Source organism: Lepisma saccharinum, chromosome 11 (assembly GCF_977018435.1).
Source record: "Lepisma saccharinum chromosome 11, izLepSacc3.1, whole genome shotgun sequence".
Lineage (NCBI taxonomy): Eukaryota > Metazoa > Arthropoda > Insecta > Zygentoma > Lepismatidae > Lepisma > Lepisma saccharinum.
In genome coordinates, this window is record NC_139239.1 from 65,126,059 (window position 1) to 65,152,684 (window position 26,626).

At 35.7% G+C, this 26,626-nt stretch overlaps 1 protein-coding gene across 6 annotated transcripts in view; it reads right to left on the reverse strand.

Moving 5' to 3' along the window:
- rin (ras GTPase-activating protein-binding protein 2) overlaps nucleotides 1-26,626 on the reverse strand; it is a 72,102-nt gene that overhangs the window by 32,396 nt on the left and 13,080 nt on the right. For 2 of the 6 annotated variants that reach the window (XM_083131280.1, XM_083131275.1), the window contains exons 1-7: nucleotides 21,739-21,895; nucleotides 14,477-14,560; nucleotides 12,701-12,797; nucleotides 8,833-9,023; nucleotides 7,745-7,928; nucleotides 7,357-7,473; nucleotides 2,555-2,659 (exon numbers count right to left, since the gene is read on the reverse strand). In XM_083131280.1, coding sequence (XP_082987406.1) covers nucleotides 2,555-2,659; nucleotides 7,357-7,473; nucleotides 7,745-7,928; nucleotides 8,833-8,930 — 504 coding nt within the window. In that variant the 5' untranslated portion in view covers nucleotides 8,931-9,023; nucleotides 12,701-12,797; nucleotides 14,477-14,560; nucleotides 21,739-21,895. Of the gene's footprint in view, nucleotides 1-2,554; nucleotides 2,660-7,356; nucleotides 7,474-7,744; nucleotides 7,929-8,832; nucleotides 9,024-12,700; nucleotides 12,798-14,476; nucleotides 14,561-21,201; nucleotides 21,221-21,402; nucleotides 21,424-21,570; nucleotides 21,590-21,738; nucleotides 21,896-26,626 lie in introns of those variants that run through there. The other 4 variants (XM_083131279.1, XM_083131277.1, XM_083131278.1 and 1 more) reach the window with 4 other exon arrangements.

A 26,626-nucleotide genomic window follows, 5' to 3' on the forward strand; every position in this document is an offset into this window, starting at 1 on the left:
CGAATTTTGTTATCTTTAAATCAAACCAGCTTTGCGAGATTCAAAACAATGACGTTTTGCTTCGTGCTGGACTAGTCATTGCTGTTGTCCGCAAGGAACGGCTTTGCAGATGCTAGACAAAAAACTGGCGCCAGATGCAGCGTAAAAACAAAGAGACCGGCTGAAGTTTGAGCAATAGGTGGTCGAAGAGAAAATCCTCAGCATTTCAAGATAACGCAATTGTCAAAGGCGGAACTTTTATCAGCAGTGTGAAGAAGAAAGAAAAGACCCTTGCTTTAGATTTTACTATGCAACAGATAATAATACGGGCAATATTTCCTATGCAGACAACAGCATTAAAAGGAAATAGGACCTGAATTCTGCAATTATCACATTGCTGTGCACACCAGTGGCAGAGAATGAGCTGGGAAGGGGGGAGGGTTTACTTTTTTTTTTTTAACTTGTCCTATGGTTTTTATTCATTTTTAAGAATGTATCCAGAACTGGTTGCCCCATTTTAGACGTAAAAGGAAAGGAAGAGGGGTCCACTTCCACCCTCGCCTGCAATCACCCACAAGCAAGAAAATCATGGTTGAAACAATCGGCTGAGAGGAAAAGAGGTAGGAAGTCACTCAACCAACGAAACACTTTTTTTGGCAAATATTATGACATCGACACAGTTAGGAAAACGTATGAAGTGGGAAACTGGAGTTATGATGCAAGCAAGATCGAAGTAAACTTTTGCGGAAACTTGGATAACAAATCATTAAGCGGGTTGACGATCTTAAGTTGGCCTATGTGGCTTTGATTATCTAACAGTTTCGCTTTTTTATGAAAAAAGAATACGTTTTCAATGAAAGCGGTTACTGGAAGTTGTCTGCTACAAGGCCAAGAGTTGCTCTCTCATGGGAACCTTCTGAACTCTACGTCAGAGATGAGACAGATGGGCCAGACTTCCAGGCACCACGCATCTGCATTTTGGAACATAGGCGTGCGCAGACCCACTGATTAGGGGGGGGGGGGGGGCTGATAAAAGTTCAGTCAGGAAAGAAAAATCTCATTTTATCTCACTGTTTTTTGTTTCATTGCATTGATGAGTGTGTATGTCTCGAAAATTTTCGGATCCAAATTTTTGCAAAATGTAAAGAAAATTGATTTAATATGGTACAACAAATATCATGGGGTGCCATGGCATTTTCTTTTACAATTTTTTTTATTTAGATCATTCGGCATCCAGGGCCACTTACCACCCTTAAGCTATAGCTCTGAATTTGACAAGACTAAGAAAAGCATAAATTGCGAGCAAAGCAAGCAAAATTTTTTTTACAAAATGTATTTTTATTTGTATAAAATTTGATATCAAGGTGCAACTTGTCCCTCTGTGCCCCATTGCAGGTGCTCTTGGCAATCTGAAGAAATAATGCAAGAAATACATGAAAACTAAATCCATCTTTAGTATCGTTTTGTCGTGCTACTCTTAGATTCCACTTGTCTTGCTTTCTTTTACCTCAATGTTTGCCCCCTTGTCCCCGCTAGAATTGATTTCCGTCCGAGGTTGGGGAGGGGCAATGCCCCTCTGCAGTTGCACCACTCACCCCTTCCCCCGTAGTTGCCTTGAACTTTAAACTGCTTCAAATACTTAATTTTCTTTGAGTATAATATCGTTTAATAACGGCGATAAGATTCCTCTACACTAAATTTCTGGGTTAAAGTATAATAATGTAAGAACCTGGACTCCTGGAAGGGAGGGGGAGCAAGGATGGCCACACCCCCCCCCCCCTTAGAAATTGAATGTCAACCTAAAAAGTGTATATTTCACAAGTATAATTGGATTTCAGTCAGTAATAATGAGATGGTTTCAAATTCAAGTGGTGTTTTTTGAGCGGGCAACATTATTATCAGGGTAATATGCCCTATGGAAAAATACCTTGCTTGTCCCTCCGTGGTAAAAATCTGTGGACATCCATGATTAGGGGGGGCATTTGCTTCCCTTCCGCATGCCTATGTTTTGGAACATTCCTGCGATCTTATGTCTTAATTTCTCAAGGTGGTGTATTTATCGATGAAAGAGCTTGACCTGCCACACACATTGACAAAGACTCCAAGTCCAGCAGTAATTTCGGGCAAAAAACGTATTTTTTGGCTGATTTCTTTTAATTTTTCAACTTTTTTCCAAATTTTCCCCGGTTTTCGAGAAAAGGGTCGTTTCTTCGAGAGGGTCGTAGAATCGTATATCATTTAGATACAAGATCAAGTCCATCTGTATTAGTGTGCATGTACTAACTGCAAGAGTCCACTAGGAAAATAGGGGTGACAACCTACATGTACAACCCACACGTACAATGTGGAAAACTGTCTTTGTTCCACTTTGAGAGCATTTGGTAGGAGTTGTACCAGGCATCAAAATCACACACGCACACACAAATCAAGCGATAATAAACAACCAAAAGCATACAAGCGAAATACTGATATGAACACGTGCCATAATTTTGTTTATGTTTCTACCTACTTCCCCTTTTGCATTTTGATTCATCTACCTGTCTGCTGCCCACAAACAATGATTGTGTGTACTTACATGTGGCAAAGTATCTGTTGGAGGTGGCCGCTCAGGTTCCGCATCCTCTTCAGCTTCTGATCTTCCACTGTCCTGCTCAGGCTCATCATCATCAAATATCTCATCCTGACAGAACAAAACACAAAATATACTTTGCATCTTGGCAAAATTTTAATAAACACTAACTGTCTGTCTACTGATTTTGAGAAGCACATACACAATTTTACTTGGTAATATTTCAGGAACTTAAAATAGGGGAGGTAGTCTACAGTCAAAACAATGGGTGAAACAACTTAATGAAAAAGCAGTTAAACAATGAGTTTACTAGATAACATATTCTGGACGACAACCTTTTTAAGGCGTGTTTACTGGCATGTGAAAGTATGTACCTTAACCCTCAGTCATCCACGTCCTCATAGCAGCACAAATATTCCGCACGCAGGTCTCTGTGCCACCTCATCAAAACCAACGGTATTTACGTGAATTATTGATGCAAATCGAGGTTGACTTATACTAGCTCTTACTGGAAATGGACATGAATGCAAACATGTCCATTTCGGACATGTTTATTAGCTATTAAAAGAACAAAAATGACAGCATCTGATACAATTACAAGTTTACACTCTTGAAGCAAATGTACCAAAATATTATTCTAAAAGTAATTAAATGTTGCCATATAATGAAGGCACTAAAAAATGAGCTCACCATATAATTATTACAACAATACCTGGTATCTGCTGAAAAAGGCATTCCCAATATTTCCATAAATGGCCTTCAGCTTAAAGAAAAGTGCCATTTTGTCATTTTCTTAGAAAGCACTGCACAAAGCTATAAATCTCCACCCTAGTTCTGTAACAAACCATTCTATACGTGATTTTTTTTTCTATCAGGATCAACGTATATTTTCTACCACCACCTTATCAGTACAATTCAAATTAACTAGTTTTGCTGTCTCTGTGACCTCTAAACATGGGGATATAATGGTTATAAATAGGGAGCGGAAGTTGATGAAATGTCATTTATTTTTCTGACATCCCGGACACGATGCCCATTAAATATACACAATATTACACTGCATCTACAGCGCCTGGCCATATTATTAGACGCACCGCAATTTTCTTTTTGAAAATAAAGAGTTTTGAAGGGGAAACTTGTACAAAATTGACCATTAGTCATCTGGAAACTTTCCTGTACGTTAATTGAACCCTGGCAAATACAAGTAATACGTAAAAATGAACTTTCATGCACAACATTGATAACAATAATAATATTAATAATAATACAAAGTAATGTAATTCGACACAGTGGACGCTTTTCACAGTTCTCTTTCTTTTCACATTAAAAATGTTGCAATAGGGTTCTTTGTGGCTGAACTTTTGATTACTGTAATGATCAATATGAAAAGAGGAGGTACTGTTGTTGTTGTTACAAACAATACAATACCGCCAACACCAAACGTCATTGTTGTTGAAGGAACATACCGCAGTTCAATTCAAGCTGAGTTGAGAGGAGGACGTTTGGCGAATAAGTGAATCGTATTTGTGTTAAATTTTGCAGTGATATTGTGTTGTTTTTTAAAATTTAATTATTGACATTAGGGAGTCATGGTAAAAAAAAGTGACTTCACACCGAGAAAGACTGCTGAAATTAAGACAGTAATAAAGACTAAAATGTTCTCTTATCGAGAGATTTCTCGAAGATCTAATGTCTCTGAAGCATCTGTGAGGCGAATAGAGAAAAAAATTGAATATGGTGGAGAGTGTTAGTCACAAAGAAAAGACAGATGTGGGCGTAAAACAATTTTTACTTCAAGATCCTTAAGCTGTTTGAAGAACATTTGCCTCACGAATAGATTTGCGAGTACAAAGGAACTTAAAGATAAACTTGAAAAGAGTGGTGTTCGTGCATCTGAAAGAGGAGTAAGGCTTAAGCTTTCTGATATGAGCCTGAAGGCACTCAGACCTGCTAAGAAGCCAAAATTAACCCCTGCTCTGATTCGTAAACGCTTTCATTGTTCAAAAGCTCACAAAGAAAAAGATTTGAACTTTTATAGATCTATTTGCTTTAGTGACGAGTGCACGTTTGAAATCTTGGGGAATAAATCTCTGTTTGTGAGAAGACGTCCAGGTGAAAAATACACTCCTGGTTGTGTTGTGCAGACTGTCAAACATCCAATAAAAGTTACGATTTGGTCAGTCATTAGTGGCAAAGATAGAGGACGTCTGTATTTGGTTCAAGGAACGATGAGGCAAGAACAGTATAGGGAAGTGCTTAGAAGAAAGTTGCTACCTCAAGTAAGAGAGTGGTTACCAAATGGAGAACCGCTTGTATTCATGCAGGATGGAACCTCATGCCATACCGCAAAATCAATGAAACAGTTTCTACCGAGTGAAAATGTTCCTCTCTTGCCCTGGCCAGGAAGCTCTCCAGATATCAACCCAACTGAAAATGTTCGATACCTAGTGAAAAAAGAAGTGACAAAGCAAACAATTACGACAAGAATTGGCCTAATTGAAAAAATAATTCAAGTGTGGAATCACCATCCTCATATGAAGGAGACAGTACAAGCATGCATTGATAGTATGCCAAGACGAATCCAAGTACTGATAAAGGCCAAGGATGGCTCAACCAAATATTAAAATTGCCTTCCAGTCATATGAATTGTATAGCTAATATTCAAGAAACACAGTAAGAAATTATATTTGTAATTATTAATGTGTCAAGCAATTGTTGTTTTTTGTTAAGGTTCACGTGTAATCAATGTAATATTTCATGTAATAAAATAAAGAATGAAAAATTGAAAATAACAAAAAATTTAGACGAGATAATAACATATCCTTAGAATTTTGCATAAAATTTAGAGGTGCATCTAATAATTTGGCCAGGGGCTGTAGAACCCAAAAAAGGTGATCTTAAAGTGCATTTTTTGCATCTTTTGCCAATTTCAGGTTTTAGGTCATTTTACCCGATTTTCTGCATTTTCAGTCATTTTTCTCAATATTCGGTGTACTGTTTCATCATATTTTGTCACTTCTTTCATTTTGGTAATATTCTCGAGTCTTTTCACCAAGGTGAACATAGGAAAAATATATATCTCGTAGGATTGCAATTTACGAGCAAAAGAAATGCTGAACTGGTGACAGTTTTTGTTGTATCGGGGGCAGGGGGGGAGACGACCAGATGCTGTTCTGGGGCAAACTCAGATTTAAGAGCAGATAAGGAGAGGCTGGAAATAATACCCTGGCCAGACGGTGAAACCTGTTGTTTAATTTCTAAACAAAAATTTTCTTACGTGTATAATTATAATTTATTTTTCTTTACAGTGCCACAGAAACACACCACACTACATCACCAGGCAAAGATGCAGGATATTAATGCATTTTACACCAATTCACTCTGTGCATACGACTATTTCATTTAATTGTATTAAAATTTTTCGGTTGTTTCCATTGGAAATCCTCTTTGCATATTTTAATTGAATGTGCATGTGGTATCATTTGGTGCACTTTTTTTAAAAGGAAAATTGCATTTTGTTCATTTCCTTTTCATTTCAATTTTTAACCTGAAACTTACAAATTTAATGGTCATTTTTTGCATTTTTTACATCTTTTTTCCCATTTTTCTAGGACATTCTACTGGTCATATACCTATATTTTTAAGGTCATCAACTTCCGCTCCCTAGTTATAAATCAGTACTAAAGATGAGCCAATACCGATGCACTGGTATCGAAGAGTGTACCAGCTGTTATTTTTTCTGGCATTTTGATTTTTGTAGGACTGCAAAAAAGCTACCCAAAACATTTGCGCAGTCTAATTATCCTGGAAATCATGCAAAATTGGAAGTTTCTGTTTCTTTTTTACCAATATTATGTGTAAAAACTATTTTGTGATTACATAACATCTAATTTTTGAACATCTTAAAGCAAAAATCTAGTGAATTGATGTGTATATATTAGAGTGGAATACACACTAATATCAATCATTATTTTGAACGACTAATTGTTACAATTTTCAAACATCGGTATTGGTAGAAATCACTAAGAGTATCGGTATCAGTTCAAGCCTAATAAGTTCAAGCATAATATGTGGCAATGCTTATTCAGAAGAGAGGAAATTCTGAGTTTTCACACTGGATTTGTAAGATATCACAACAAATCCAATGAGTAAACAATGTGTAAAGTTGGAAGTATGATTAGTGCATTTTTTAGTTACAATTGTACGCAGGAATATGGAAAACAGCAGTCAGAATAAATACATAAGTATTTGCATTGTAAAATAGTGAAGATGATTGTACCTCATGTTATAACTGCTGGTATTAAAGATGAGACATCACTGCTGTATTAAATATTTACTTGAATATATAAACTTCTGGCAGGTGATGAAATATTATGAACTACTTTTGGACTTTTAATCACTGGAATTGGTTGTAATGTACATGCTAAGATTCAGACTTATTCTGTATTCATCTTCAGGGTAGTGTGTTGTGTCATATCTTTATATGTAGGTAGTCTATGAATACTGGATGTGTTTTGGAAAAAAATGTCAATATGAATGATAATGCCTGGGAGGATTATTTAGCAGTGGACGAGGCTCCGCAGTGTCCATTAGTCTGGTCAGCAGACCTGCTTTTGATGTTACGAAGGAAAATTGAAATGAAATTAGTGGGGGAAAAAAAACAGATGTCTGAAGTTAGTGTTCTACATGCATGTGAATCATATGTGAAACAAGTCTCTGGGAATACTGGGTGCTTCGAGTGGTACTATATAAAAAAGTAATTTGATACTATTGTACAACATGAAATATTCTTATACATATATGCTCACCTGATAACGGAAAATATCATTGTGTACATAATACTTCTTAGGTGACTGAGGTGCCAAAACAAAAGTTTGCATGAAACGTCGCATAGGCTGTCCATTATTTGATAGTTCTCCTGTCACCTGCAGAAAAATGAACATGTCTAAGATTTCACGTAAGACAAATGATTTCAATGCACGCACATTAAAAATATTTAAACCAAGTTGCAAGTAGTTACATTTTGATTAATTTTGGAATTCTGTCATTCAAGTTCTGTAGTAAATATAGAAGTTAAGAATAAGTATGCACTAAAAGCTTTTTCTTTAATACTGAATGCAGTTTGTGTTTGAAAACACAAAATTAAAAAAAAAAAAATCAGGTCTACATCAGTTATAATATGAAAAACAAGCAAACCTGAACAACAACTCCATTCCCAAGAGTAGCATGAGAGTCAACCTGACGAATCTTTGCATGGCAGTCTCTGAAGTTAAGTTGCTGTATCTTCTGATGGATCTGTTTTTGGCCAATGACAGGTTTCGTTTCCCGGTTCGGTGTGTCAATGCCACCATGCACAAAGGAAGAATTATTGTTGTAAAACCTGCAATTTTACATAAAGAAAATTGCTGTAACAACTAAACAGCATTTGAACAATGGAATCTGCAAAAATTTACATTCTGATATTCCTCTGCCTAGAAACCACAATCATGTGTTCTTACAGTAACTGTTAATATGCTAAAATGAAGTATGTACTTGCTTATCCACGAAACTGGGGAGTACATCATTCCAGTATAACAATTTGCTACAATTTCTCATTCCCCGAATTGACTTTTTGATGTAAGAACTGGAGTTTATTAACTCTAGAACAGACAGACTCTATCTGTGGAACCAAGGTGGTAAGAAGTCCTCTAAATCTTCAATACAGTTCTCAACATACTGTACTGTTGATCTCAGTACCTTCCAACTACATCCTGTAGAGAGGTATCTACTTGTATCGTCAAAACATTTCTAAAAATGAAACAAAAATGTATGCTAGATTTCAATTTAACTCAAGAGCTGAATGTTATTTTAATATTACAGGACTACTTGCTTTGCATACACCTTTATTATTCATGTCTCAAATTTAAGTATTCCTTGTGCAAAATGTATTTTATGTGCCCATCATAAGGTAATTTTTAAAGTAATGTTATGATTGTAATGCTACATGAGTATACATGAGTACATTATATATTATAATATTTTAAACTATAAATACGGAGAAACTGGTACTCACTTTATCTGCGAAACGGTTTTTCTTCTTCATTCTATTAATTTCAGTAGAACAGTTTCACGGATAGCGAGTACCAGTATCTCCGTACTTATATACTACCACACCTCTCTTTTCCCAATTATGAATTTTAAACTATGTTTCAATAAAATCTTGTTAAACATATTTATACATATTTGTTACACCCCTCCAAACAACATACACAAAACCAATGAAAAATAAAATATTGTTTACAAACCTGTGAAGATGTGCGGGAGCTTGATTTAAAAGTGTGTAATACTGTCGGACAAATTCACGGCCAACACACTGGGGACTTGGTGGGGCTTCCATTACCATCTCCTGCTGAAACAATTATGCCAATTCTCTTCACAAGACAAACAGAATGCTCTGAGAAAATGGCGGGGTAACACAAACCAACAAAAACAAACCCTGCAAAGAAATAAATAACAGTCAACAAAGGAGAACTTATCAAATTCTTTATGAACTAAGCAATACGTATTAAGATGATGAAACTAACCTATCCTGGGGGTTTTATTTCCTCCTTAGACCGGGGCCAATCATTACATCTGTTTTGAGATGTATTGAGGAGGAGCCACTTTCTTTTGCTGCTATCTGGTTATTTACATCATTAATAATAATAATTTATCATAGTATCACAAAACCATTACTACTACCATGAAAAAGTAGGAAAATGATTCACATAGGGTGAAGTCATACGATACAGACCATTGCCAGTTCACAGTGTTAGATTAACAGCACTTTACAGACATAAGGAAGAATACTATAGTCGTGTAGCAAATACATCGGGAACTCTACTTTGTGTGTGGAGATACGGGAGCTACAAGGCAATGAAAGTATTCATTGTTATTCATTGCTGCCTGAAATTATACAGATCATGCTTCTCCTTGTTGAGGCGAATTGATAATTTGGTGAAAGAAAATCTTTACAACATCAAGAGTCTACCAATTCACGTACTCATCAACTAAGGTGGATACTATAAACATCCTTGGATATTCTACAGTGGGGCAGAAACATTTTGCACGTGTTTATGAGAAGGAATAAAGTTATGAGATTGAAATCATTACAAGAAAGCTGAGCTTCAAAACCACATTCGTTAGTAAGAATATTGTACTGCATTAAAGTGGTGAAAAATTCTATCAATAAAAAATCCATGGTGTAAAGATATTGAGGGACAAGGCCAGCAAACAGCCATAGACTCGGTGACACATCAATATATAGTTCCATCTGACTTTCAAGTAGCTTCCTAATTGTCCTCACAATGATGCATCAACATAAAAATATTGGGGTTCTTTTAGGGAATTGAATCCAGTAACTTGCACCACTAGGCTAAGCAAGAGCTTTAACTACATCACTACCTCGTCAAATAAGAAATTAATTATCAGAATCAGTTTCGGTACAGGCTTTTTACAGATTTTGATATACCATCTTTGTTGATATATCAGAATTTGGATTGGTCACATCTCCAACCATTACCAACATGTAGACAACACAGAAAGGAACCTACAAATATTCTCCTGAATACTCCATCAAATGGTTCCCAATTGGCAGCTTGCATTATCCACCAGGGGGGAGGAAGGGGAGTTAAGACAACACAGTATTATTTTTTATAAAACATGTAGGAAGTGCCGGCCACCATCTTCCAAACAAACACACAGAGGTTTAATAGTTTCGTTTGACATATGGAGGATCAACAGGTCTTACCTACTTGGGAGCTAGCACATACTTACACTATACAATCATATCTATATCAAATAATTAGGACTTGGAAGTTGATGAAAAACTTTTTTCTTTCTTTTTTTTCTGAGACTTGAAAACAATGCTAATCCTGATAGGAGTCAGTTTCCCTTCAGTTAGAACCAAAAATCATTGCTTTTATTTCAACTTTTTGCCAGTTTTGTTGCACCTTTCTTCATTATAGAGGTTTATTTTTCTCATTCCCAGTAGTTTCATGAATTTTAAATGCATTTGCTAACATAACTTACATATGAGATGGTGATTTTAGCAAGTGCACCATCGATCAAAAATACGGTCAAAGGAAAAGTGCAACTCATTTTTAACTGAAATGTTTGGCAATGGATTAAATAAGTAATTGCAGTAAATTTATTTTTTCGCAAGTAAACATAAAATACTTTGCGTGAATCCTGCTCTGAAGTTCACGTGCTGGGCATCATATCCTTCTAATTGATGGTTTTAAAGTAAAGGTTATTTCTTAATTTTACGGTCATTCTGTAGGATGTTTTTTAGGTCAACTTCCAAACCCTACATGTAATACTACTAACAAAAAATATCCACACTAGTTTCATTTTGAAATCATAAACTCATAGAATGTAACATCCAAAGAAATAATGAAAATTTGATTATACTCAGCAAACAAATTTACAAAATTGCAGGTGAAAATAAAAATGTGAACTTGTAAGAAAGGAAAGAATGTATTTTGTTTGTGATCAATTGCACTCCTGCGTAAAAGATCAAGTGCAAACTTTTCCCAACCTCAAATAAATATTTAGGACTATTGACTATTACTACAACATATAATAGGAAAAACCAATGAGCCAAATTGAAGTTGCAAGAAATGTTATTCATATTAGTACCTCATAGCACATTTTTCATTAATACTATCACAAATTAGTAAATTGTTGAATTAAAAACTTTTTTTTCAGCTCCACTTGATCACTACACTAAATGTGGGCATGTTTCTTACAGAAGAAAAACAGAACAGGTCTAAGGGAGAATTCACACCGAAGAGACAAGGTGCATGTGACATGCAGAACTTGTTTCTTGCTTAGTTCGCATGATGGTGCCGATGTAATTGCATTAATCAGTTAATTAGTCACCCAAAAAAACTAACAAGAGACATTGTTACATGTAAATCGCGTTGTAAAATTAGTGCAAGTTATTGAAACTCGGGAGAGGCATGTTGTGCATGAGAAATAATATGCACTGACCTCAAACTGTATATGCTAGACTTTCCTGCCTGAATAAAGTGAATACCTAAACACTAGAGAAATGGTTCTTAATCTTCATGAAACCATGTCTCGGTATTTTCCTTTTTAAGTCAATGCCCTTAGCCCAAGAATTTTCCTGGTAAATATCTGTACAGTATTAAGATTTTATGCATGAAATAACATGTACCTATGAAATTAAATATTGATAAATAAATTCTGGCCTAATCAAAAAGTGTAATAATACACAGTTGGATTACCTGTAGGATTGTTGACAAATATAAAAATATGGATGATGAAGTGGTACAGTCGTCTCCTTGTAATTAAGTGATACCAAGTTCGATAACTGGTGGAGGCACATAGTGGTGCGGGTCCCACTTTAAACTGTAGGTCGAGTTCTGATAAGTATATTTGTGCATAAAATGGACATATAAATCAAAAACTCACAACTCAAATATGATATTGGGATTATAATAGTTGTCAACCACTTTCAGCAGAACCTTTCGCAGCTCAGTATAGTTGATATGAGGGCCCGGTATCGGTTTGCAACCAAACGGTAGATAAACTATGCACTAGAGTACTTTACTATTTTGACTGATCTATTTTGGACTTAAGTACCTGGCTGGCTTTTTCAAATAGAAGTAGTCATGTCGCAAATGGCTAAAATACAGCCTCTTTACACGATGTTGAAGGTAAATTACAGTTGATAACTACACCAAAAAACTTGATAAAGTGAAAAGAACGTTGCGTTTAAATCTTAAAACATTGTGCATATTGATACTTTATTATATCAACAAATTAGAGGTTCAAACATGATGCCGGTTGGGCTCTCTTCTAGAGTTTAAATATACCTTATTGGAATGAAGCATTCACTGTGCATACGCGAACAACTGAGGTGACACGATGCACGGGATTGAGAAAACTGCCCAGTCAGACACACAAGTAAGTGACATGCAGCTTGCCATGTCTGTTAGGTTTGAAAGATTGCATTGATTACTGAGGGTTCACTTCCAAGCGACACATGTCTCTTCGGTGTGAATTATTCCTAACTAAATACATTCTCTTCAGGTTGGAATACTGCTGAAGAATAGCTTAAGAACCAGTTGAACAAACTGAGTAGTAAAAACAGCATATCATACTTACAGGATGATAGTGGGAAGTGTTGAGGTTGAGGGATTAAATTTTCAAAGAAGCAAAGGCGATCAGTCTGTAGATTGGACAGGAAGGATTTTGCAACAGTCTGAAATTAAACCAAGAATACATTAACATATGCTAAATAATGTATCTATCATGTGATCTATAATTAATATCAGAGCCATAACAATTTCTTATGATTTGAAAATGCCAGCACTGAAAACTATGATCTAAATTTTTGCATATTTTCAACACTTTTTTTCCAAAATTAGGGGAAAAGGATAACATTTCCTTGAAAAATGGGTCTTCTGTTGTACTTCCCTGCAAATTTGGTCCATCAAATGTCCATGGGGACAATGCTAAAAGTAGTTTTTTCCATGAGATGGCAACATTGCTACCCCCCCCCCCCCCCCAAGAAGTATCTTCGTATTTCCAATGCAAGTTTTCATGGTTATAGGAATATACTACCACTGCTACAAACTACATTTTTTGTACATTTAATTACAATTTTATTTTTTTCTTCTTCCTTTAACTTTCATTATTTGCACGTAAACTGTATAAATTTTTCCTCCACTAATAATCCTGCCATTCAAAAATAAATATTGGAAATACAGAAATCACCACACACATTTCACGCATGTTGACACAAATGGACACTGTAAGACAACTAGGCACATGATCATGCTGCAGTTTTGCTAGTCTAGTCGACAAAGCTGGCGGCAGGCCCACTGCTATAGCACCTCTTGTTCTTGTATGTACGCATTGCTTACATTGTAAAATTACTAGTTTCGTAGTTTATAGTTACAAGCATTTTAACACATCTTTTTATGTAACATTTTGGGAAAAGACATGTTCCCTTTTTGAGACATTTATTTGTAGTTTGATGAAATAAATGTCTGATGAAGGGAGGGTCTGTTCTCCCCAAACGTTACATGAAAAACATGTTTAAATGCTTGTAACAACCATAAACAGGGTTACCATCTTGTGAAGTGAAAAAGAGGGTAATTTTTTTTTCCTTTTAATTTTCAGCAAAAAATTATATGAATTACCACATAGGTACATTACATTTGTACGACAACATGTTCATGTTTTCTCAAACATTTTCCCTGCATTTTGCAGTTTTCACAACACTTTGTTCCTCATGAAACCTGGGTACTGACACTACAAACAGCACATTCTGCTACAAGTTCATCACGTCCTTTTCGAAAACAACTGTTCCTATTTTTAAGTTTATCTGTAAACTTGCATTTTCATTTTGGCATCTCCATTTTCTAATATAACTATCAAAACACAATAACAAAACATGCTAAATGAACTGGATGGACACTACATTCAAATAAATGTAGGCACGAACATGAGAAGAGTCCAAGATGATGCAACATGCAAGATAGTTTGTGCAGATTTCTTGTATCCATCTACCCATCTCTATCAAGTGTTTGGGTATACATTAGATGGCTGTAGTCACACTTGAACTAGCCTGCCATCTAGCATGCATGTTATGACTTGCTTACATTCATTAAAAAAATCTTCCCAGGCACCCTTTTTATGAGCTAAAAAGAGGATGTATAGTAGCACTGACTAAACTACAAGGGGCATACCACCTGCTCAAATGCTAATTCAAATGTTATTTTTTCTGGACATGTGTCATATATATATTATACCAATTAGATTTATCCCAATTTGAAAAGTCACATGAAATGCATCACAACATTGAGGAAATTTTACACTTAAGCCATGAAAAGTACACTGATGCCTGTATTATGTAAAACAAATAAGAGTACTTACTGTGAGTGATGTATTTTTAATTAGTTCTTCAGCCTTATGTAATTACTTCTAGTACTGTTAACTACCAATGAATAAAAGTTTTGCCTGCAAGAGAAGAACATTTTAAAAATTATTAACCAACCAAGTGAATGATTCATGAAATCATAAACACAACACAATTCACATTCTCAAATAACAAAGTAAATATTCAACACTGTATAAAACTCTACTAAAGAATAACTGGTAATATTATGTTGCCTCAATCAATAGCATTGTAGGCCTATTTTCTTATCACATACATCTAGACAATGCTCAAAGCAAACCACAATAATGATCAATTGAGTATTATTATTTCTTTGCCTAGAGAAATTTTTGAAAAGTCTTCAGACAGGCTAAAGGCACAGTAGAACTTTAAATACTGAGCCCCAAAGTCTTTCCCTGGACCTAGAAACTAATTTTCAATATGAAAGATTAACTTCTGGTGATACTAGCTTAAAAATCTTTTCAGCATGGAGGAGATAAGCAACCCGTAAATCACATATGCCGGACATAACCTAGCTTGGCTTCCTTTTTATTCCTTTCCTAGAATATTAAAATAACTAACCAGTTGAAATCTTCTGTTCATATCATGCATGTATATGATATTAAGACCTACAACCTTAAACTTACATTTGCAACATGTCAACATCTCTTACTTTCTTTATGCACGAAAGAAGAAAAAGACTGGAATATTTTCACACTATTAGTACCAAACTGCAATTCAAAAACCAATCACAATGTCAGTCACACGATTAAAATAGACAATGTTCATGGGTTTATGTTTAACGGAACTATCAGATATTCAGACAATTACTCAAGTGACCTACTTACAAACACAGAAGGAAATAAACAGTAAACATTATCATTAAAAGCAAAAAAAAAAAAAAAAAAAATCAAATTCAACATTCACACTTGCTTTGAACGTGAAAAATTAACTGCTTGTTTCATGTCACAATAATAAAGGATGTTGGTGTTGATAAATTCATATTCTGGAAAGTCGTGCACTGAAAACACTGTTTCGATAAGATTTCCTGTTTAAGTCCATAGCAGTGGCGTGGCGTGCATGTAACCTGCGTTACCGCAGGTAACAGCAAAATGTAAAGAATTAAAACGTTGCTTCAATAAACATTGTTAAATATGTTAATCAATAGTGTTGCCGTTTAGTAGATATTGCAGAGGACTTTTTTTTCTGAAGCCGACAGAAGCGAAAAGGGACGCCGTACCTCTACCCTCAAAAGGTAACAACAGAAGGCAACAATGCAAAGGAAGAGCGGGGAACGACTTTGGGGCAAGTGTGTTCAGGAATTATTCATATGCCTGTTTAGGGGGTCAGTTACTGTTGACACCTGTCGGACATAGGCCAGTGTTGTCACATTGGATTGCAGAAAAGAGCTAAATCCTGCCTGAAATGGGGATACGATTTCTGTGAAGCAACTAGAGGTAGACTGCAAAGCCAAGGCTGGCTTGAACTACAACTGAGACCAGTTAGGTATTAAGACGAAAATATAGTTCCTTGGCGACATTTGTGATTTGGACAAACCTTGCTTGAAAATAATAAGTTGGCAACAGTAGTATGTACATCTGGGCTTCCCTTCCACATTGACTGTCACTGGAGGAGGGAAATTCTGTCGTCTGTTCACCACACACAGTCAAACTGACCACGCAATTGCAAAGAAACAGAGAAAGAATTGATAAGGCTAGAGCACTATTCATTGGATTTTTGCGGTAACTGTTTCACGAGTGGTAGTTTTGCTAGGAGTGTTTGTGGCTAAATTACTGCGTGGATTGAAAAAAAAAGAAGGAGATGAACAAAAAACTAGATGGGAAACATGTTTTTTGGTGGGGGGTGATAATGTCTAGCAGGCATAATTGCTGTACTGATGGCAAAGTCACGCCACGCCACTGGGCCATGGTATACTCAGATAAGATAATTTGAACTGGGCCTACAGTTTAAAAGGTAATACAAACAACAGTACAATGTGCCTCCAGTTCTTAAGTTAGAATTAGGTGAAACCTGACACATTCTAACTTTTAAACTAAACTGGAAACAAAGGAACTGTGGGACTACTATTACAAAATGCCCAGTGTTAACTCAAATAATGCCCATAACAACATTATATTATATTACACGTTAGATCAAACTTAAAGGCACCGGCGAGGAAACGATCGAAGATTTTACATTTACTTGTGAAACTAGTTACGATTCAGTATTTTCTTGTATTCAAAATGTTCTCAACTATGTAATGAGTCTCTCACAGAAAGTCACTTCTAGTGAAAAATTCTGTCTTCAGCGCAGTTTTACATCATGCTCATTTCACTGCATTTAAACATATGAGCAACTGAAATGAAGACTGTAGTCTTTATCCACTCTAGATATGGGAGTGAAGTATTGAAAATGAGGGGGTAGTTCTCTGTTGACTTCTTTGTTGTAGCTTTCCTGGCAATGTGATTCGAACAAGTGTTCTTGGGTTACCAGCAAGCTTAATTCGGCATTAGCTTCCAAAGTTTTGAGCACATACATTGCTCTCAACATCAGGGAATGTAGCTCCGCCCCATCCTAGTCATGTACTTAACCCTACACTGGTCTCTTATTTCTTACATTCCCTGATGAGAGAAATGTATGCGATCGAAACGTTGGAAGCTAACACCGATTTAACCATGCTGGTAAACCGAGAATACTTGTTCCATTCTTTTCGGCATGTTTCCTTGTCCATAGGAACATACTTAAAGCACCACATCATTTATACCAACCTGCAAGCTAATCTATGGTCCAGGACAGAAATGTCCACAGTCAAGGGATGATATCCATTCTTGCTCTCTTTTTTTTTATAGGCAAAATAAGACCTAACCAGGAGGTTATGTTAAAAAAAAAAAAGGTATGTTTGTAGCTGTCATTCAGAATAAAAAAGCTTTTTGTACTTCAGATAACATTATAATCAAAATCTGATTCAAGATCAAGCAGTACCGAAAAAAAAATAAAGGATACTTCATGGATGATTCTATAGTGTCTCCAGGCTAGATATATACAAAAATACACACATATATTTTCGCATCTGTAAAGTTTATTAACTTTCTTGACCTGGTTATGTACAAAGTAACTCAGAAGGTTTTTATGTACGTTGGTACACCTCAATGTTAGCACAATTTCTAGCTCGACACACATCCACACGAATAGAATAGTCAGGCTCGTGCCAAGTGTTGACCAGTATTTTACTTGTTATTAGTGCAACCATACGGTATCTCAAACCACCAAAATCGTGAACTTTCCATTATGCACAACATCTTTAATGAAGCCACAAGCAAAAAAATTCTAATGGTGGCAAATCTCGGTGGCCAGGCAGTTTCTGCGCATCCGTGACTCAACAGCACAATTGATCATCCAAGGGGACTACTGAAATCTTGGATCGATGGTCAATCAACTGAGCTTCACTATGAGACAATACAAAGAGCAGTTTTCGCATTATCAGCAGTTATTTTTGTATACCTCTTGCTCGGACACACTGTATTTATAAGATCATCAATGAAATACAATAATTAAAACTATTAACTTTCTATCATATACACATCCAACATTTTAAGATAAGTCTTGCTACCTGCCCTCCTTATTTCGTACCAAAATTACAATCGAGTTTAAAACTTATCATGCGTTTTAATCTACACTTACTCATGGAATACATGTGTATGTTCATTAACACAGCTTTATTACCATGTGTGTAGGAGTATGTGTTTCCAATTTCTAGTATGATATCTATATCAGACTTTTTTACATGTCTTGACAAACTGTACCTCCACTACAATTGTCAACTTTTCTTTTATCGACAGATTCCGTTGTTTTTATGTAGCACAAAATCAGTGGCATATACTCTGGGCTACCTAGGTAATTTGAAAGAACTGATCAGCTGTGATTTTTTAAAAAATCTCATTATCTTTCCCTCCTGATATCCTTTCAATCAGTCTTAGATTCATGAATTTCTTTACTTTCAGCGCACGAATAAGTCCAATCATTCGCCATCAATGCACAAGAAGCTTTCCCTGACCTGAGGCCTGGAGATGGCCCTTGCTCCCTTTAAAACGGCTCAGAACAATAAAGGAAATACTGCCCCTCAAGCATGCTCCCTCACTGGCCACGTTATTCTCTTTCCCAAGAGATAAAATGTCACCTACAGGAGACATACTCAACCACAGATCCTTTATTGTTAAATCAGTAGGCAATCATTTGCCTCTTACAGTGGTGTTGTGTGTGTTGGTGCTAAACATTCCTGGTACCAGCAGCAAAATTTCCCTGGGAAATTCCGGATTCACAAATACTAGAAAAGGAAAACAGGGGCAAACATCGACAAGTGTATAACAACTATTTGCTTCGACAATACGTTACTCTGTTTGAAATAAACGTGTAATAAAGAAGGAAAATAATAAAAAGATGGCTAGAAGTACAAAAAAAAATATTATAGCTTTATTGACTTTTGTAAGTGAGCAACATCTTGTCTGATATTGTTTTGGATTGTTGAGTCACGAGCGAGAATCACTTGCATGAAGCCTTCAGGCTAAGGTAACAGAGGTACATTACACCATAGCACATCCCAGAGCTAAAAACAAAAGAAAGTGCTCAGAAAGAATGCACAAATTTTAACTTTCTAGTGGAGGTACAGATTGTCAAGGGTACTCGGGTTTGAATGCTAAATGATAATACTTTGGAACGAGTTTACAATACCGGACCACTCTAGAATTGCAATGAAATTTCACCTACCTCCTAATCACGAATCTGCATGAAATAATTGGCGGTCAAGTATGGAAATGTAGAGAAAAACTAAATGAACTATGTTTTCCTAACGTAATCCTACTGTAAGAACAGCAGGTCCACGGAAGACGCCACTTTCCCAACATGAAAAAATCAGCATGCAATACACCGTTGCCAAACGTACCTAATCAAAGGAGTCCACATTCCTAAATAAAAAATTTTCATTGTATTTATGCTAATGGAACCTAACTTAACAGGCCTAACCTAACCTCGTGGGCATTCCTCGAACACAAGGTAGGAAAACTGTTGTACGTGTCTCCCGCCATTCTTCCATGCTGAAAACTGAGAATGCAATAGTGTGGCAATGCTGGACACAGCATAACGAATTGGGTCTCACTTACCGCACAACACTTGATCAATCTTGTGTTCTGACGTCAAGGCAGAAAGCTTTTCAATTTTAGTGTATTTAGTTCTCTTAGCGTAAATAATAATTTTTTATTGTATTTATGCTAATGAAACCTAACCTAACCTTGTAGGCATTCCTCGTCTGATGTCGGAACACAAGGTAGGAAAACCGTTGTGCGACAAGAAATGCGAAAGAAACATGGTTGTCAATTGCTTTGTATGGAGAATCATTGTGGCATTTAACAAAGTTATTGTACAACTTCTACATGTTATTTTACAATTCCCATGTTTGAGCACCAATTATGAGATGCAGATTCATGATTAGGAGGCCTCAATTAGTGAGTATGAGAAATTTCATAGAAATTGGAGAGTGGTCCGGTATTGTAAACACATGCCAATACTTTTAAATTACACACTAAATTATTTCTCCAAAACATTAATAAAGCACTGCTAGTTTTCATGAATGATAGCCATAGAATTAGAACAAAGCAGACACAATGGACAGTATCATGTTCTTGATAACTTCGAAAACCATGACTGGCTTCAAAGGTACTCTTCGACATTATTAAGACCATAGAAATGAAGAAATTACACTGAATGGTAAATATACCTACTTCCACACAAAATTACTTTTGTGATATTATGCTTAGGTCCTTGCAAAGAACAGTCAGCAGTTGCTTATATAGGTCTACTGAACATTCTGTGTCCGGGACACACTTTGTGTAAAACACTTTATCCAGTCTGGATCCTAACTAAGCAACTTTATATTTTACTATGTACGAAAACATTTTTCAAATATTGTTGTTGACATATAAAACTGTCCTAGGTATGCCAACACAAAAATCTGCGCTGGTTATTTAGACATACCAATGTGAAATATTTTCAATGTTAAAGAACAATGGGCTTACAAACAGGCAGTGCTGACACACCCATGAAAAGTTTCCATTTATCCCTAATAGCATGGGTAAATTTCATAAACAAAACCTGTTAAGTGTTCAACATGAAATACTTATTATTTCATGAAAGAACACGATTCTACAAGAAAATAACTATGATGTGTAAACTTTATCCTTATTCAGATGCTGGTATGGAGAAATGGACCACCAATCACATTTATATTTGTGTCCCAATTCTAGTCTCGTTTCGTATTCCTTATAAACAAGTCCATCATAATGGGTGTAAACATGTAGTATTACGCAAATGAGTCACAAATAACTACTGGCATACACTTGTACTTAGATTTCTCTTGCAAGATGCAAAACACGCAAGTTGGGGGAAGTCGGATTTACGTAAAATATGAATAAGTGTCGTGGTAATAAAATGTTCTAAACGAAGGCGAGAAAAAGACACCACCTGTTCCTAAACTTAATGAGCAAACAAGCTGTTTATGTGAAGATGTATCGGCATGTTCGACTGATAAAAGGACATCCACATGTGAAGAAAAATGGCAACTTCTAACAAATAAACTATTGTTTGTTATTAAAACCTCCATGAAGTGTAGGTCATCACATGGTGTCGTAGCCAGTATTAATGACAGGAAAATAAAGGCTAACGCGTAAAATACCTCAATACATTCGAGAAACAGTAAACATGTCGATGTCTCAGAGATACACTCCAAAAACAAATCAAGACTTAGTTCTACAAAGTTATTTTAAAATTTGCTATATTTTTCCACTCTGCACTTTACATGCTCCTAACACAGAATATACGAGCTAACTTCTAAAACAAAGAATTTTGAAAACCACATGTTTGTAGCAAAATTCACCTTAACCGATGAAATGAACAATGAAACACCTGAATATCGCAGTATGGCGGTTGGCGGGGAAAAGTTAGCGAACGATCAACTTTTCGCGAAATAAACAGAGGCTATTCACGATTTTACAACACAAAGCTGAAAGAACGTAACACAGAAATGTTACATATACAAACCTACACATTAAAATGAACATATTTATTTTTTATTACATGAAATAAAATACTGTTTTGCACTTGGAATTTCAGTTCGCCGCACACGGCAAACACAGAGAATGTGAATTTTTACGTCAATGCTTTCATTACATTTTTTACTTTCTGTGGCACTACTTGCCTATTCTATACTCACCGCTTTGAGTCTTCTTGTAAGTTTTATGTCGATATATTTCATAAACAACTTTAATTTTTAAATGTTATATAGACGTCAATATACGTAAATAACAACAGAATCACGAAGACCGTACAGATGGTTCTGTGCTCACTGTCAGCACATGCACATTGCGCAGAACAAATGCGCATTTTACTATCGTTCTCGAACCAGCGACTTAATTCACCTGGGTCGAGATTAAACGTCCGTGAATTTACTTCTGTTGGCCTCCGCCATGCCGACACCGGGAAGTTTTACTTAAAACATTTGACAGGCAACTGCGCACGTCTTCTTTTAGTACAAAGTGTTCAAAAAGTAATAAAGTAAACATACTTTTAACAACATTTTATCAGTCTTCTTCATCCGATAACAAAATATAAAAAATTACACTTCCTCATTACTCCTAATGGCAGTATAAAAGGCACAGCTGATTTCAATGAAAACATTTCACCCTGATAACATCTATCTTCAATTCTTACGTTTTCTAAAAATGAGATTTGATTATTTTTAATAAAATATGGTTGTAATGTATGTGATACATGCTATAAAAATACCACTCTTTTATATTGTGTTTCCATTGAAAAAATACAACTAAACAATAAAAAAATATTTGACATCAAGAGCTCTCTACCACAGCTCAGTCTCACAGAATTCATGGAACAAGACAATATAACTTAGAAATGTGTATACATTTCACAAGCAAACTTCATGATAGTTGAACTAAACAGGCCCCCCCCCCCGGCCTGATATTCCAGCATAATGATAATAGATATTTTAAAAAAAAACTTATTCTTATTTTGATGCAAAGTCAATGTACTGAACAATATGTATTTTATTTTTATTCTTATTTTAATGATACAAGGCCAATGTACTAAACAATATGTGTTTTAATTGTATTCTTATTTCAATGATGGAATGCTAATGTGTTTTTATTTTTATTGTAGTGTAATAAAGTGTATTTTCTATTTTTACTTTGGTGTAGTGTGTACTACACGATTTATATTATTTTTTGTTATGATGTAGGCTACTAAACTAAATACTATTTTGTATCCTTACGTTTTCCTTGCCCTTTTAATCAAAGGTCTACGGAAGGAAAGAAAATTCAAATTCAGTTTTTTGGTGAATTTACAACAAGAAAAATTATGTCATTTCTGTCATTTCAGGAAATTAGGTTCTCGTTATACGTACATCTTAAACGAATAGCATTCACCGAAATATATTTTTTTTTCTAAATTTCCGGACCGCCCACCGACAGGAGACAAATTCAGTTCAAGTACTCTCTTTTCCTTTTCATCTATTGTTTACAAGAATTAATGTAACAAATACTAATATCTGGACATGAATACATATTATGCAGTTATAAATTACGTAACATTCTCCACTCACCTGTCTCCTCATCCCTTTTAGGTTCAAATATTTTTCTAAGGATTTTATTTTCAAAAACTCTTAGTTTATGTTCCTCTTTTAATGTAATGGACCAAGTTTATGAAGAGAAAAGTTACACGCATTTCCTGAATTCAGTGACGGCGCCAGCCTGAAATAAGTGCGGAGGGCTAAAGATTTCGGAGTCAAATTCTCGGGGGGCTAACTTATGGCAAAATGTATTTACGTAAAACTTTTCTACGGTATATTTTTACCAGTGACAGTGCATTTTGTTCCATCACACACAAAAGTACTTTTAGGTACGGCTCTTTCATGTCAAGTAAAATGCAATAATTCTATTGTTGTATCTTCCAAAGCCATTTGTGAGTGGAATAATATCACAGACTTAGGATACTAATTACTATTCATATAAACAGTACAAAATACGTCATAAAAGCTACGGATAAACGTATACAGTAGCGCAGGAACGGGGAGGTACAGGGGTATATTGTACCTCCCCAAATTTTTGAAGGGGGGTACTGTACCCCCCTAAATCCGTAAATCGACTTGTACCCCCCTTTGGTAATTTGACAGCAGACGCAAGGTGCTACTGTTAAAATAACCTATTTTAAATTCGCCCAATAAAAAAGTGAATATTTTTTATAACTTATAAGCATTTATCTTCCTTAGCACAGAAATTCAAACCATTGTAAACTGATTCTACTACATTGTGCTTGCTACTAGTTAGTTCATTGACCTATGTCCTTGGATACCTCTTTAAGGAGATGAAAATTGTTTAAAATGTGTGTGAAACGATGTAATCAGATTTGCTCTCAGAAAATCACGCTGCAGACGAATGCTCCTTTGCGTATGGGGGGGGGGGTACACTTTTCTATAAAAGTGGTCGCGTCGATTCGAAGATAAAATAAAAATCTTCATCAGAAGAGTGTATGACTGACCCCATTTTCTTTTGAATATTTAAAATGGAATTTTCCGAAACTAAATACTTATACGAACGAGACGAGACACGACAGACCAACTTGGGGGGTACAATGCACTCCTGTACCTCACCCATATTTTTCACAACTTTGTAAAAGGGTGTTCGGAAAACTATACTTAAACTTATATATTAAGAGATTTTTTATAAAATAGAGTCCAGACTAGCCTACCTGAGCATGAAGTGAATCTAGAATATGTTCTAACAACTTCAAAGTGGAAACCGAAACAAAAATAAGCACAAACAAGAACGAGAAGGACCACACCACACAGGAGACGAGATGAAGCTGTGACAGTTTTCGACTCATCGGATTGCGATATCATTCCTAGGTGAAATGAAATTTTTCCTAGACATTTAAACAGGGTGCAATCTGCGATTTTATCAGAGGGGGACTTACTTTACCTATGTATTAGGTATACTTATAATTGGACATTAATTGCTTAAAATCTGATGTTGATATCGAATGCAACACAAACACAACGCCATTTTAAGTTAAACTGTAAGAAAATTTCATTAGTCAGATGAATGCACGAGATAAATGAGACTCACTCCATGTTCTATTGGTAGATTTTGGATTGGATTCGCTAGGTCTTTGGAGTGAGATAGGAATGTTTGATTGATTTATTTGGTTTATTTTACTTCGCATTTCCTCCACTTTTGGCTAATCGCGAAGATGAGGATGAGTGATGATATGAACACCCATGCCCAGACCGGGTTTCGAACCTGGGACCTCTGGCGTCATAGCGCACTATGCTAACCCTTCTGCCAAGGAGACCGGCGAGGCGGGAATGTGTTTTGGATTTTCTTTGTAGATTCAAAAATCTGTGACGCGCATGTTTTTGCTTACATTTAAGTTCAACTTTTCACATAAACAAGAAATGTACATGTCACCTTAAAACACACGCATGTATCTGCATTTAATACTATTCCATATGCAAATAAACTTTGGGGTGCTCTTCATATTGTCCACCAAAAAAAAACAACCTTTTGAGCGTATGGCTCTCCTTGCTTCCTCTGAGATCTGAAGGATTTAGTAGATTTTGTATATGTAATGATAGTACTTTCAGTGCTTGAAGAGTGCCATTAGGTACAGCTAAATATAGAACAAATAAATGCTTTGTGAAATGTTTCACAAATATTTCAAAGTTAGACTTCTTACGAGTTGATCGGGAACCATCTCAACTCAGTTTTTTTCTTTTTTAATACAACGCCCTATATAGATGTCTGAGAAAATACAAAATAGGCTACATGGCTTCTAAAAGGCATTGGATGTGGTATACATTTGCCATAAATTGTTTAAAGATATTTTTATGCGTAGCTATGGGGCATTAAAATTAGAATGAACTGATCTGAAGTGGAACTCTATAAGTATGGTATACGGATTCAGTGGGTGGAAGATGATTATTCTTGGTTGGAGTGGCTCAAGATCCTCCTCAGCCCCTTTAATCTCAACCTGCATTAAAATGAATAGATGTATCTTCGTTCGCAATTTTCACATTTCGAACTCCTGATTTTCCGTTCCGTTAAATCCAAATAAGCCCAGAAAGAGGTCCAGAGCTTTATATGTTTCATAATTGTTGTAAGGTTTTATATAATATAAAAAAAATCTAAGAAAAGCAAAGAAAAATATATTTATGCAAATTTTGCATTAAATAACAGCACATTCGTGTATGCTGTTCTAAAATAGAATGTTTCCCATGGCTTCACATTATACCTAGGTATGAAGGACTAATTTGGAGGGGGTCCAACAGGTCCGGACCCACCCTCCGAAAGACTTATGTAGTAAAAGTAAATAATCAAAATATAATTGTGTAGCATTAAATATATAATCCATGGCTATTTCCGCTCAACTTATTGGAAGGCAAGGAATTTCGCTCATACGGCTTTGAATGGTTCCAAATATTTATGCACAGTACTAATGATGATATCCATAAAATATTGATCAGCAACTTCACTTTGAGTTAATTGGATCTAACTCTTTTTTTGTTATTCAATACATATTCAATTATTTTTCTATTTGACATTAAATGCTTACCAAGGCAGTTGTTTTTATGCAAATCTTGGCGATCTTAACTACACGAAAGCTAGGTAATGAGTACGTGCTGTTATATAGTATCTATTCTTTTACGATCTTTTACCTATTCATGTAATAATAATTAACATTAATTAATTTACATATTTAATTAATATTTTGATTTAATATAATTATTCTAATTATTATTATGTATTATTATTGCGACACTTGGTTGGACCCCCCGAAATGTATTTCTACATACGTGCAGGAGTGTGTATATAATATACGTAGGCTATATATGTATATGGGAGGCTGAATTTTGTACCCCCCCCAAATGAAAAACGTTCCTGCGCCACTGAACGTATAAATGTAAACATAACACTATTTCTATGTAAAGATTTTGAGGGGCCTCCCCAATGGCGCAGTGGTAGCGTCTTCGCCTTTTAATCAAGGGGTCCCGGGTTCGATTCCCGGTGCAGGCACATAGTGGTTCGGAT